Genomic DNA, 14,532 nt, shown 5'->3' with positions numbered 1-14,532 from the left:
AATAGATTCATTATAGAGAAAAGATAAGAGTTATTCTTATCTCAAGATAAGCGTTAAACTTGTTTATAAATTTATAATACAAAATTTATAATTGTTATAAAAAATAGGTTTATTACAAAGAAAAGAAACAGCAGCATATTTAGAAGATAAACAATATTTGTTAATTTTCTGCACGATTTCTACACAAAATTATCCTCGTTCAAATGTGCGGCCATTTCAAATCTTCGGAAAAACTCTCGAAATACTTCGACTGCTCCGTTGAGTGTCTAAAAAATAATTGACGTAAACAAGTGACTTCCACGCCGAATGGTGATAAATTACTTTCCGTCGACCTGGTGGCTCAAGTGACACAGATGTGCCATCGAGTCTTCCCAATCGTCAGAAGTTTTAATAGTCGTGAAACTTGGGTCTCGAGTGACCCAAGATGGTTCGTCCTGCGAGGGTTAATGGACGTTGTACGGGTTTGAACCGTACTTACCGTGTTAAGCAAAACCTAGACAGCACGATGGGAACATTCGTGGCCCACAAGGGTTGTTCAACTTCATCGAGTCGTGTTATAGAAGGACCGTTGTAATTTGAACAGCGTATTATATCCCTGTTCACGGAGTACCGCGTTATAAGAGGTTAGAGTGTACCTCAAACGCCTCTTCCTTGTACAAATACAATTTTTAGCTCGAGTACGCATCCCCTTTGCTCCTCGCCCGTGGAAATTTAATTAGACGCGCGAGAACCTTGTCATCGGATGTATATCAAACCCTGGAAATTTTATCGCCACGTTCCATAACGAAAAAAAGAAAAAGCTTAACCAAACCCCTCGGTGAGGTGAGTAGAAAATTCTCGTACGATTCGTCGAATTTAAAAAACAAACGGTGGACGATATCGCGCAAGCCTGTGTCGAGATTTCCCGCCGAACGTAAACGAAAAGAAACGAAACCTCGGTAGATCGTAAAGGCGGTCTCCATCGCTCGTCGACTGACCGTCCCGTTGAAAAACGGGCCAATTTGTTTACCATACTCACGGCTGATTATATTACCATTTCCAGACACCGAGAATCCGAAAGTTTCGACGTGCCCGACGTCCTTTGAAGTGCGGCTAAGCTCCGGCGAACGAAATCGCTTAATATTCTGGCAGGAGCCAACGTTCACCGACAACGTCGGCGTCGAGCGGGTCTACAAAACGAGGGTGAGCAGACATCGGATTCGAGTGTAATCCTCGGTCGCGTCGTGTCTCCGTTTCCACACCCCCTAACCCCCCCGAAATTTCAACCGTTTGATCTCCACGGGTAAAATGACGCTTCGCGACCGCCCCTTTATTTTTGCGTTGAACCTACTCTCGTTCCGTACCTACACCGTCAACCTCTTCCAGCAACCTCTTCCTTTTCACCCGTTTTTCCTGCGAGCGGTTTATTAAAACTTCCGCTCTAACGATCGAACTTACCAATCTCGCGCGCTTATCTCCGCGCCAAGATACCCTCCATTAATTATCCTATCGTGTCCGGAGCACGAGATCCGCGCGACCAAACGAGGATAAAAAGAAGCTGAAAAGAAGAGACAGCGCGGCTAGAGGATCAACTTCTCCTTTTTTCGGACTTCCAGTTTAAAACGTTTCCGTGCGACGCTCCAGTCACGATTAATAGGTTACTCGGTTTGAATTTCGCGCCCCTACCCCCACTCCTGGTCCTCGTTCAAGCGTCGCGCGACCCGAACCGTCGCTAGATTAATTCGAACAGGAATGTTGCTCGGATTTACACGATCTTGAGAGTCTTAACTGAGTGGACATTTTTCAGAGTGGAGATGATCGGAATTTCCGAGAATGATCGATGCAAGGTATTCGAATTGGGTCAAGATTACGGTAGTTTGGCACGGAGAAACGATTATTGCATCCGATGCATTCGATACCGAAAATTGTACGATGATTGGGAGAGAGCCAAACTTGGAAATCTATGAAAGTGTACCTTACACGCGAGGAATTAATTGCAAAATTATTGTACGGTCGACAATTACTAATAGGGATAATATAATCTTTTGCAATCTATGTAATAATTTATATTCTTTTTTTATTTTATGACCGAGATATCAGGGAGTCAGATTTTCTCCAATTTTTGTAGAATTTTAAAATCTGCGAATGTTTATTTTATACGATAGAAATTAATTGTGAAATAATTGTACGCATGATAATAGGACTATCACGGATTTATCGTTGATCTTTTATATTTTTCAACCGTGATTCACGTAATATATATATATAGATGATTTCTAGCGATGTGCTGTGCAAAGATTATTTTTCTTCCTTTAAAATTATACATCTTTGAATCGACGAAAAATGTACTACAATTTACATTTTACATGGAATACCTTCTTGTTGGCACTGCACAAAGATACACGTTTGATAAAATTCTTTAAAGGATTTCTAATCTATCGTAACTGTTCAAGGCTCTCAGGATTGTTCAAGACAACGAAGATTACGTAATTTCGAATTACATTCGAAATGATCCGACACGGATTAATGATGAAATTGATTAACTGCATGCAGGAGAGTAGATCGAATGTCCATCACCACTCATGGTCCTAACGCAATTACGTATTCGCGAATTGATCGGACAGTCGATAATTGGCGACCTGTAATTGGTTCCTCCTACGTGGCTAATAAATTGGCACTTCGAAACGTTGAGGCAAATTGCTAAGTTGCGTCGATTAAAACGGTTAACCTCGAATTAAAGACAAAGGTACACGATTACAACGAACAGAAGTTTTGTCCAAAATGAAAGGTACAAAGCTACGATTAAAAATACACTGAAAATCGATTCTAAAAATCTAACAAGAGCGCTAACTGTCAACACGAAATTACGTCGACATATTTTTATACCACAAGGAAAGATTCGAAACTGTCTCACCTCGATTTTAATAAAATTTTAGAACACGATGGTTCCATGCTAGCGAAGATTGCAAGAAAAGTTTCAGATGTCGATAGCCATCTGTTTTCAAAACTGGAGAAGTCAAAATTTAAAAAACGTGTGCGATTCATTTCGTTCTATTAATTTTCAGCAAATTATTTATTTGTTACAGATAAAGTAGACCAGTGGAGAGAAACTTAACGTAAGAATGTACTTTCAATTTGAAAGACACAATTTCATTAAATCTCTTCGCGTACATTGTACACGTCGATATAAACAAACTCTCGAAATGTTCGTGGCGCAGTAAAAATTGTCGCTTCACCCGATCGTGTTCAGGTGAAGAATAGAATGATATTTCCGGTTAAAAAGCATATATTTTTACATTCATTCTTTCCCTCGCACTATTTTACTAACGATAAATAAATAACTCGCGAAAAGTTAATAGAATGGGAAAAAAAACATTCGTTTCAGCGGATTCGAACGATCGAATAGTTAGCACATAAGTTTCCTGTTATTGAAACACTACGATCGTTAATACGTAATCGCCAAGCATCGTTTATACAAAGTTTGATCCCCGATTTTTCCGAAACGGTTCATCATTGACGTCGAAAATTTTCCCCGCGTACTTTGTGCACCGAAACCTACTACTCTGCACAATTTTATTCGAATCTGCACAGGACAGTTCTGACCTCCTTCTCGTTAATTATCGTTGACACAAACGAGGAAAACCAATCAACCGATATATGTATCATTTTTCACAGACCCAGTTCCACCGTGTGTCACGTCTGACGTTTCGACGACACCGTTCCTAAATTGACGCCGAGAATCTTTTTAATTATTTTTCCATCGTGTCGGAAGATCCTCGACTCGCTTCGTTAAAGCGTTCCTCGCTCGGTCGTGTCACGAGTCTTGGAATTATCACGTTCGCGCGTCAAGCTGTAGAATTACGGCAAAGAAAAGAATATATTTAGAATTGTACCGCGATTAGTGTCAATCTCATTTATGTAAATTTATGATACATCGTACTTGAGTATCGTTACTAATCAAAGTCACTTTCGAAATATTCTCCTTGTCGTATGTATTTCTCACACACTGTCTATCATTTTTATTAAGACATAGGGCCCATTTGAGCGAGAGATTGGGGTCCAGTAACAATGAAAATCACTCGTACAAACGTGTGCCTTTTACGACCTTCTTCCCAAGTTGCAGCCATTTTTGTTATGCAGTAAGATGCACCCTGCTTGGACAATGTGCTCGGAATTGATTACTAAATATAACTGAATTTGATTTATGGAACAGATTATCGAGGACTTATCGAACGTTGTACATGTGTCCAGTTTAGTGGAATCAGCGACACTAGGTCAGACAGCAATTAAGAATTACACGGTGTACAAAAGTAGCTGCAACTCGACGCGAAAATCGAATTAGAGGACACGTTTATATAAACTTTTTTCGTTCTTTTCGTGTCCCTGATTCATTCTGTGTATATGTGTCTTGTAGTCATTTTTTTACGGATACTTCGAGTGTATTCGTCTTACAACCCAACGAAGGGGAGAAAGAAAAGTGCCCGATAATATAATTATTATTGTATCAGCGTAATATAGTTTTCTTCCCTCATTTTCGTGCTGAACCTACCACACGTACGACCATGAACGTACAGTGGATGAAAAAAATATTTGTAGAAATATTACGAGGAAACTCTCCTGAGCTACAAGTTTGATTTTAATGAAAATTTGTGTGTATACAAAGCATGTTGGAACACATGTGACATAATTTTTTCGTCGACAAAAAAATGTTCTCGAGAGGGTAAAATCAAGACCCGAAGATTCAATATTTCTTCATTGTTTTAATACAATTCCTTTGGGCGACTTTTGTCACAATTGAACAACAGAGCACTAAAAATCTGAACATTTTTTGTAAGAAAATTTTGGTTGTATCTCGAACGATTACGAAGTTGTAAAGAAAATGAAAGTCTTTGCAAGTTCTTCGATCGTCTGAAATCATTTTGTTTCAAAGAAGTCCCAAGAAAAATTGCATTAAAAAGAAAAACATTAAAACCTTCGAGACTTGATTTCACCTTCTTAAAGAAATTTCCTGTAAATAAAAAACTTTCTCTATACATACACTGTTATGCTCAACGTGCACTCAAACTTTCATTAAAATCACTCTTACAGGTAAGAATTTCCTTACAATACAGCGTTCGAATACATTTTGTAGCCACTGTACCCCGAGCTCGGAAACTTTCTTGCCTCTACAGGGTCCTTAAAAATTTCAGAACAATTTTTTCGTCAAAATTTATATAGAATAGATTCTGTTCGTTACTCCGACTGCTCGGAAAATTATGATCCATCAGTGTCGTTAAAATAAATCTCGTTGGGAAAAGGTTCGACGGAGTGGTGTCGCTAATTGAATTTTGTTGTTTCGTAATAATCGATCGCTACCTTTGCCACGCTCTTGTCGGATGATCGGGAAGAAAAGGAGAAAGAAAAAGAAAGACACCGGAAGTTTTAATCGACGCAAGGGCGGTGATGGGCCCGGATGAATCGTTTGGAATTCAACGACAGAAATTGAACGCGGTCTGGAGCGCGAAGTTATCGAACGATAAGCGGCCCGCGATGGAAAACGGAACTCATCGCGTGCACGCGCTCCTCGATAATAATTCCGTTCGCTGTGGTATCGCGGCTGGGCGTTCGTATTTCAATCTCAAAGGGGGATTCGGTTCCCTATCGAAAGTTAACTCGCGTATATTCCGCGCAGGAACCTGGACAACTGATGTACCCCGGCATTCACAACGTGCGCTACATCGCTTCCGATGCAGCCGGAAATCGAGCCGAATGCCATTTCTCGATACACGTGCGAGGTAAATTTATGTAACACGAGGGAAGGCCGCGGCCGTACGGCCAGAGATCAATGATATCGAGAAACCACGTCCATCGAATATTCTTGCCGTGGAAATTGCGGCCCATTCAATATGTAAGACGCGATAATCGATTGTTGCGGTGACGGGCAAAAATATCCGGTTCTGTTTCGCGACATATGTAACCCACTTACATCTCCGCTCGATTTGCGTCCGATTGTCCAGATCGTTTACCAGGAAAGTCGGATCCTTTACAGAATACATTGAAAGTTACATTTTTTACGACACGTAGCCCAATATTTCAGAATAGTACGGTTAGACGTCGAATAGTGAATTTGATTGGAATAACACCTTTAATTCACTAATATCTCAAGTTGATTTACGTCCGATTGTCCAGATCGTTTACCAGGAAAATTGCGACCTTTCCTTCGAGAGTACGTTAAAAGTTGAATTTTTTACCAGTGCCCTGATATTTCAGAGTAGGTTAGACGATTTGTTGAATCGTGAATTTGTTTAGAATAACACCTTTAATCCACTTATATCTCAAGTTGATTTGCGTTCGATTGTCCGGATAGTTTAGTAGGAAAATCGCAACCTTTCCTTCGAGAGTACGTTAAAAGTTGAATTTTTTACCAGTGCCCTGATATTTCAGAGTAGGTTAGACGATTTGTTGAATCGTGAATTTGTTTAGAATAACACCTTTAATCCACTTGTATCTCAACTTGATTTGCGTTCGATTGTCCGGATAGTTTAGTAGGAAAATCGCAATTTTCCTTCGAGAGTACGTTAAAAGTTGAATTTTTGACAAGTGCCCTGATATTTCAGAGTAGGTTAGACGATTTGTTGAATCGTGAATTTGTTTAGAATAACACGTTTAATCCACTTGTATCTCAAGTTGATTTGCGTTCGATTGTCCAGATCGTTTACCAGAAACCTTTCGAGAATACGTTGAAAGTTAAATTTTTTACAAGTAGCCTAATATTTCAGAATAGTACGTTTAGACGTCGAATCGTGAATTTGATTGGAATAACACCTTTAATCCACTTATATGTCAAGTTGATTTGACACGATTGACATTGTCCGGATCGTTTACTAGGAAAATCGGAACCTTTCGTTCGAGAGTACGTTAAAAGTTGCATTTTTTACAAGTGCCCTGATATTTCAGAGTAGGTTAAACGATTTATTGAATCTTGAATTCGATTAGAATATGTGTGTTTGTTGCACGGTAAATTAAGTTTCATTGCTTTGTAAGTTCTATAGCCTCCAGTAAACCAATTTGAGGTGTTTGCGTTGGAATTTGGAAAAAATGATCTTTCCTTGCAAATTTCCTCCTGCAATCGAGAGCACCGATGGTTCATTAGAATCCATCGTTAGATGGATCGTGGAAAGTATCTTTGTCTCGTAGGACCAGATAATGCAGCAAAGAAAAATCAAATTTTTACCCTAATTAGCGCTATTTCTCTAAAAGTAAATATACAAATTTTCGTCGATCAATATTCATAAACTAAACGTATAATCTGCAATCGTGAATCAGCAATTTGTAACGCTTCGATTTTCCGAGAATACTTTAGTTTTACCAGTGATTTAGATTTTGTATTACAAACATACCGATTCGATCGCAATCGAAACTCAAGTCTTGTACGATGATTAGTCGATAATCAACTGATTCTACCACAAATTAATCATAACGATGGTTAGTCGGATTACATTCTACTCTGCACTGATACAAAAAAAAAGAGAATTAATTATCTCCACAGTAACCATCTTCCTCGACGATGTATTTCTACTTGCTCGCTTCGTAAGAATCGAAATTCCGATTTTCAAAGATCTCGCGAAACGATCATGGACGCATCGGACAAGAATCGCCTACACCGACGATTTCTCGATATTTCATAGACTTCGAGTAATTACTTCGATTTAATAGATTCAAATCGAACGCGAATCGGCCATAAAACACTGGCGAGGGGTCGTGCCTAATCGACGAGTCGTCGCGATAAGAAAAGAATGATGCCTTTCGTTGGTCCCGAGAGGGTGAAACGACGTCTCGATAACATTGATCGGCCGCGATAGAGAACGATTAATCGAACTTATCTGGTGTCCCCTACATTTTCAGAATCCGAGCGTCGCCGAGATTCCGAGGTGAGCTGAAAGGAATCGCTGGCCGGGTTTCGTGCAGCCCGGATTGGCTTTGTAGAACGATGAAATCCTGGCTGGTTCCTCTTTCATCGGGATACATAACTTTGTTTTGCCGTTCCACGGTGCTCCCAGTCCCTCCTACCTCCTTTTCGTCGACCATTGTAAAGCTTCGATGTTGCGTCTTGTACGTCGTTATCTCGCTAGAGAATCTCAATTATCGTGGAATTCGCTTTTTCGGCGACAACTCGACGACAACTTTCCCACCGCCTATTTGGCACACCTTTATCCGACGTTATTACGAACCGACCGGTACAGGGTGGTCCAACAGGAACGAGTCTCTCTTGTTTATTCCGTGGTATAAAAAGTACTACAAGGAGCTATAAAAAATGTCCCCGAGTGTGGTGTTTACGATTCGAGAGAAATTCGTCGTCTCGCCCATAAAACGGATTTTCACGGTGGCGACGCCATTAGTCTTTAGTTCTCGCGACACCCGAATCGTGATCAACGGTAATGTAACGTTTCCTTTCAAAATTCTGAGCTCTGTATCCGAATTCCATCCAGGGGCATCTTCGGCTCTTCGGTGTCTGCAGTGGTTCCACGCGTGAAAGAATTTTATTTCCTTTTATTCGATTTTATTTTATGAATAATACCACATCTACTTCGTTGCACGTCAGTCAGAAAACAGAATTCGATTTACAGATTTTGTAGCGTTTCGGGTATTGTGTACACCAGTGGCGTAACTAAAAGTGCGCTGTAATCTAATTCGAAAGATCCGGACTTTGGAACGAATAACAAGGAAACACAGTATCGGTGAATTTCCGATCTTTTCTCAACTATACACATTTTTTCGTAAAATTCGTATTCCGTAATGAATAACGAGTACGGAATAATCTTACCAGAAATATTTTACACGTCAATTTTCTACGCTTCTAAATAAATATCGTTCTCCAAGTTATGAACAACAGTTTACCACTTTCTCCAAATGTTACACCCAAAATTAAGTTTCTCTTAGAAGAGCAGATTTTGCAACACGAACGCTTGAAAATTGCCAGGGTTACGCCACTGTGGTATACTTCGTTCCGCGTCGAGTATTCGCGGGAAATACGAAAGTGCACGCGCACGAGTCTTCGATAATGGCGACGCGGCATTGCATTCGTCGTTGCATAATTTCGTGTATCCGTGGGCATCGCAATTTCTACCGCTCCGTTTTCGAAACTTTCTTCGCGTATCGAGAAAAAATTCCGTAATCTCTCGGGACGATGCTGCATGTTCGGAAGTTTCCTTGGTAGAAAATTTCAAAACGCTTCGTACACTCACTCGGTTTATCGTGCGATTTACGAGAGGGGTGGGGATTCCGTGGCACGTGCTGACAGACAACTTTATAGCAGCAGTTCGTTGCACGAGTCCCTTTTTTCTTCTCCCTACGGGGAAACGATACCTTCTTGTAATGGAAATACCCGTTCCTGGTTGTAAAACCAACGAAAACACAGAACTCTGCTCGGCCCTACGTTCTTTTTTCGTACACTCGATTATTTCGAAGAGTTCTTCTCTTACGTTTCACGAAAGTAAGAGTGAAAGATTAGCAAGCGATTCGCGATTTAATCGTCCGGTATCCACCAGATGGTTTTATTAATGCAGCAGCATGGCCATTAATTGAAAATCAATTAACCCATCTGTCGATTATTCGGATAGCTATTAATTAAACACTCGATCATCTGCATGCATAATGACCGTACCGTTATTGGCATAATTGGTGTATCATCGGGTTTGATAATTCATGTTAATCCTTTCAGCACGTGTCATATTAATCGAAGCCAGGACGATTACCGGTTAGAATTTTCTTTTCCTCCGTGTGTACCGATTTCCTTCCGGGTGATATCTAATTCTAACTCATCATCGAAGTATTGTTCCTAAACGAATCGATAAATCGTTGGTCGATTCGAGTGATTTATTGCCGTGTAGCATTGTCGACTTTATTTCTCGAGCCATTTTACAAACGTAATTATATATATATCCTGTAAATGTGAAATTGCAATTGTAAACGCTCGCTGGAGATCGTGAGAGCAGAAATAAGAAAGCAATTAGAAAATGCAATATCGGTAAAGACAGGAATGTATACAATATGAATTGAAACATACATAAAATAAACAAGTAATAACGTATATACAAAGTAAAGAAAGAAGGAAAAGAAATCAAAATTTTTTTTGCAAAATTCGCATCATGGTAATTGCTATTGGTGAAAAACAATAAATATTGTATACAGTACATTCGATAATTGGAGATTTGAGTGTTCTTCCATTCCGGTGCGGTTACTTAATTTTCAACTTGAGAAGAACAAAAAAAATTGTACGTCATCGAATCGTGCATCATCGCCGTAAAAATGTCTCGAATCCATTGATCATTTCTCGATTCGTTTTCGACGCAAACCTTGACTCCGATCGTATTCATTTCAAAACATTTCCACCGTTCTGAAAACAAAACCAAAAAAGAACCCTTTCGCTCTCACCTCGCTTGTACCGATCGTGTTCGCTCGAATTACGATCGGGCCGTTTAGATCAATCCAGCCAGTACCGTAATCTCCGAAATCCAATCTAAAAGGTCGTGTTCACGCTTGTTTCGCCGTTTAGCCGCGATACTACAGAAGAAGGATGCTGATGTGTCCCGGTAGACCACCTCAACCGATACCATCCACCATTTATGGGGTGAGTGAGCCCCGATGCAACGCCACGGGTGTGAAGCTCGTAGAGTGCACGAAAGTGCATCCTGTAATTCGACTTTCAGTGGCAGATACCGAACGGATGCTACTTGAGGTACACGAGGATCTTCTCCGGGGCGTACGCGATCCAGAACTACCGTGGACAGAGACCGAACGGTTATCACGACGCGAGAGCGGCTTATCACGAGGTTCATCCCATCCGTGGAACCCAAGGTCATCTTCAACCACCTAGACCGTATCCCCTCGGCGACTGTAAGTGTTGCACGTCTCTACAATCTTCCGTTTCTCGTATCGTCGACATTGTCGAGCCTCGTTTCTGACGATAGAACCGTGAAACACTCGCTGGTAACCACGATCGTTTATTGTTTTATGTACACATTTTTTCACAAGTGTACTCTGTAGTAAATAACGAACAACGGGTTGATCTTACCAGAAATATTTTATACGAGAATTGTCTACGCAATAAATATCATTTTCTATATTATAAACGAAAGTTAACATTTTCTACGAATGTTATACCCAAAGTACCGCGACGTTACTTCCAAAGTTATGCCCAACGTTATATCCAAAGTTATCCTTTTGTAGCGTGAAAATTTCGATCTTAATTCGAACGAATCGGAACAATTTTCAATCACGCTACGTTAGATGCGCGAATTGCTCGGCTGATAATTCGAAAGCGTAAAAATGTGAACCGGTATGAATAGTACTTGCGTGGAATTTTTGTTGTCTCTTTGAAAAAAGTATTTTTCTTATATTTGCCATACATCCGGCAGAGTACACGGTTAAGTGCTTCGGAAATTTGATCATCGGCGCGTGGAGTTTAATCACTTTGGTTCTCGATATTTTACAAAGTAACGATAGATTGGCTAGCATGTCCGCAAGCTTGGTCATGTTAAATTGCAATCAGTGTACGATTGTGTAACGTGGTCGATTCGACGAAGGTGTCGCGCGTAGTTGATTTTACCGAATCGTTGTAGAAATATCGAAGTTGACATTAGATACTGTCTCTCGTCGCTGCTCGAAATTTCTCCGTTTTCATCGAAATCGTAAACACTTTGACGAATAAAAATACGAGTCAAATGTTAAATTATACGATAAAAAAATTAACGTAAGTTTTCCATTCGATTGTACAAATTGATATCAAATTTTTGTACGAAAACCTCATCGAGAGACCAAAGTAACGATTCAATTTAAAAATTACTTTCGGAGAAATTTAATAAAAGTCACACTACGGGAAGAAACACAGACTTTTGATTTCGACGAGTCTCCACGATTTTTCTAATTGCACTCGTGGAAATGTATTTATTTCGCTGATCAACGAAACGAATCCGTGAACCCAACGGGACCGTTCGCAGTCCCTCGAAAACGGTCGCAGAGAAATTATTTACGATCATACGTAACAATGTGACACACCCTGGAGGACTAGCCGCGGTAATCTCACTCTCGGAGAGAAAAAGTAACGTCACTTTTGGTCATGGGATTAACGTCGCAGATCCTCGAATAAATATCCCACGATTGTATGTAGCGCACGCGCCCGAAACAAATCGTTCCAAATAAATGCTGAAAGTTCGAAAATCGTCGTGGATTTCGGTGAAATCGAAACTTATGCAAATTAGTTTCCATGGAACGGGACAGGTGTACGATTTATCGTACGCTCGAGTTCGAGAGTACACGACACGTGTACGCTGGAAACGAAATAAAACGATCGGATAAACAAGATATCGCGTGGAAAGAGACTTTGATCTTCGACGAAAGACGAGCCTCGGAATCGTCGTGGCGTCGAGAAAATTCGAGGATAGAGCGTGTCTTCTTTAAAAAGAAAACCGAGGCATCGATACGTCGCCTGGCGAGCGTTTCGTCGGAAGAAAGATTTGCAATTCCGAGAAATCAATGAGGAAACGAGATTAAGCCCGTTCCGTGAAAACTTGCTGACTAGGTTTTCGGGGATGGGGGTTGGTGGAGGGGGAGTAGCAACGCGAAGGATCAAAAGAACGGCAACACGTGAAACACGGTGGAACACCCCGGAACGTTGGGACGAGGAAAAGGGATACAACGTGCGCGTTTAAAGTTAATCGCGTACCCCCGGGTAATACGCCGATGGGAAACATGTTTACCGGGAAAGAAAACCTTCAAGTCTAAGGATTTCGTTGGGTGAATTTAAAGTCTTCCGATGAAATTACCCGTCGTTGGTCGAGAGTTGGGCTGAGCCTGGTATTCCTCGAGATTTCGGAGCTTTCTCCCGGTTCCGTTCACGAACCAATGCTGGAAAAGTGTTCGGTGGCGAAAACAGCCATGCAAAATAATGGGTGTACGATTGACTTTTCCCGATCGAGTATAAATAACCGTTTACCAATTTTTTCAATCATTTTATCGTTCGACGAAACTTACTGAACGGTACCAGGTTGTTCAATTGATATAAGTTGTGTCCTTCGACGAAACTTACTGAACAGTACTAGGTTGTTCGATAAGTTTTGTCGTTCTTAACTACAGAACGTGTAACTATAAGTTACAAGTTACTTAACGTAACTTATTGGACAGTACTAGGTTGTTAATTAATTTACCTTACAATTCATTTCCTTTGTATAATTTGTACTCGAATAAATAAATTTAATACCGTTCAAAGAGAAATGTCATTCGAAAGGAACTGACAAGTATATTGTTCTGAGTCTAAGTTTCTCCTGACTTGTAATCATCGATATATATAAACATTTTATACAATGAATTCGTAAATATATCCGTAACATATTACATATATTATTATTATATATTTTACAAAATTATAATGATCATATGGGACGAATATCAATTAGAAATGTACCGATATTAATTTCCATATCTTTTTGTGTTTTTTTTTTTCGAATTTCGATACGATTCGTTCAAAAAATAACCCGTACCGAAATAATTTCGGTTTTAATCCCTCGGATAAAAGCAGTCAGCCTTCGAGCAGAAATATTAAGACCAAAATCTTGGCCCAGTGAACCGCGTGATACGTAAATCCCGTTTCTCCTTCCAATTTTCAGAATGGGGATTCGCGCTCGCAATCCTACGTTTAGTTTCCGTGTCATTTCGAATTTCGCGCGTGACCGAGAACGTGTTACGTACCAGGCTGTTCAAGGTGTAGGCGTTGCGGATCGAATTAAACATTTAAGTGCAACGAGAGCCCTCGCGTCCAGTAAATTATTTTATTGCCGAGAACTCGTAAACCGAGAGTTCTCGACAGTCGTACGCCAGATGCGTCTGACCCGATCAAAGCCCATTTTTAACAGTTAGCCTCCGCCGGTTGGTGCAAAAAATCCCAAAACGTACAAGCAGGAAAGAAATCTTCCATTTCCAATAACTCGAAACGTACCGTGCTAGAGTAACACGGCCACGCAACGTGAATTCTAATCAACGTCACAAGATATCCACGTCCTGGATCTAAAGACCAATCGATAAGACACAACTCGTGTTTACGTTAGGAATGAAATCAGACTCCACGAATAGAATACAATCGATATTCCACGTAGACAATCAGACATTCAGACAAGACGCCAGGCATACGCAATTTCAAAGACACGATCTTATTCTCGAGATGAAGATACTTCGAGTCGAACACTTGTATATTTATTTTTATCGTTTGCTGTTTTACTATATTATGTATATTATGTATCGTGCAATTCGTTACGTTCGAACGAGAATTATAACCAACTTTCGAAAATTCAAACATTCATCAGGACACACTGAAAATACATTAAAAGGTAATCGAGCCAAAGACCAAGATGTTAAGAAACTTTACGTAAAATATTTGTGTATTTATTTTTATATATTATAGTTTATTGTTTATACAAGTGGTGTCACGATTAATTTCATTTGTTCGAATCGATACCAATTTTATAGCAGATTTGCATACACGTTTATCGAAACACAAACAAACTTATAAAGAAACGTGAA

General features: G+C 40.1%; 2 protein-coding genes across 2 annotated transcripts in view; one reads left to right on the top strand and one right to left on the bottom strand.

The window, feature by feature from the left end:
- LOC143153765 (uncharacterized) overlaps nucleotides 1-14,532 on the bottom strand; it is a 173,531-nt gene that overhangs the window by 25,594 nt on the left and 133,405 nt on the right. The window lies entirely within an intron of this gene.
- LOC143153668 (uncharacterized) overlaps nucleotides 1-14,532 on the top strand; it is a 151,690-nt gene that overhangs the window by 97,823 nt on the left and 39,335 nt on the right. The window contains exons 16-20 of the mRNA XM_076325087.1: nucleotides 1,043-1,182; nucleotides 5,651-5,753; nucleotides 7,864-7,889; nucleotides 10,514-10,588; nucleotides 10,668-10,854. Of these exons, the coding sequence (XP_076181202.1) occupies nucleotides 1,043-1,182; nucleotides 5,651-5,753; nucleotides 7,864-7,889; nucleotides 10,514-10,588; nucleotides 10,668-10,854 (531 nt within the window). The remainder of the gene's footprint in view (nucleotides 1-1,042; nucleotides 1,183-5,650; nucleotides 5,754-7,863; nucleotides 7,890-10,513; nucleotides 10,589-10,667; nucleotides 10,855-14,532) is intronic.

Source organism: Ptiloglossa arizonensis, chromosome 13 (assembly GCF_051014685.1).
Source record: "Ptiloglossa arizonensis isolate GNS036 chromosome 13, iyPtiAriz1_principal, whole genome shotgun sequence".
Classification (NCBI taxonomy): Eukaryota; Metazoa; Arthropoda; class Insecta; order Hymenoptera; family Colletidae; genus Ptiloglossa; species Ptiloglossa arizonensis.
This window is presented reverse-complemented; position numbering and strand designations above follow the sequence as displayed.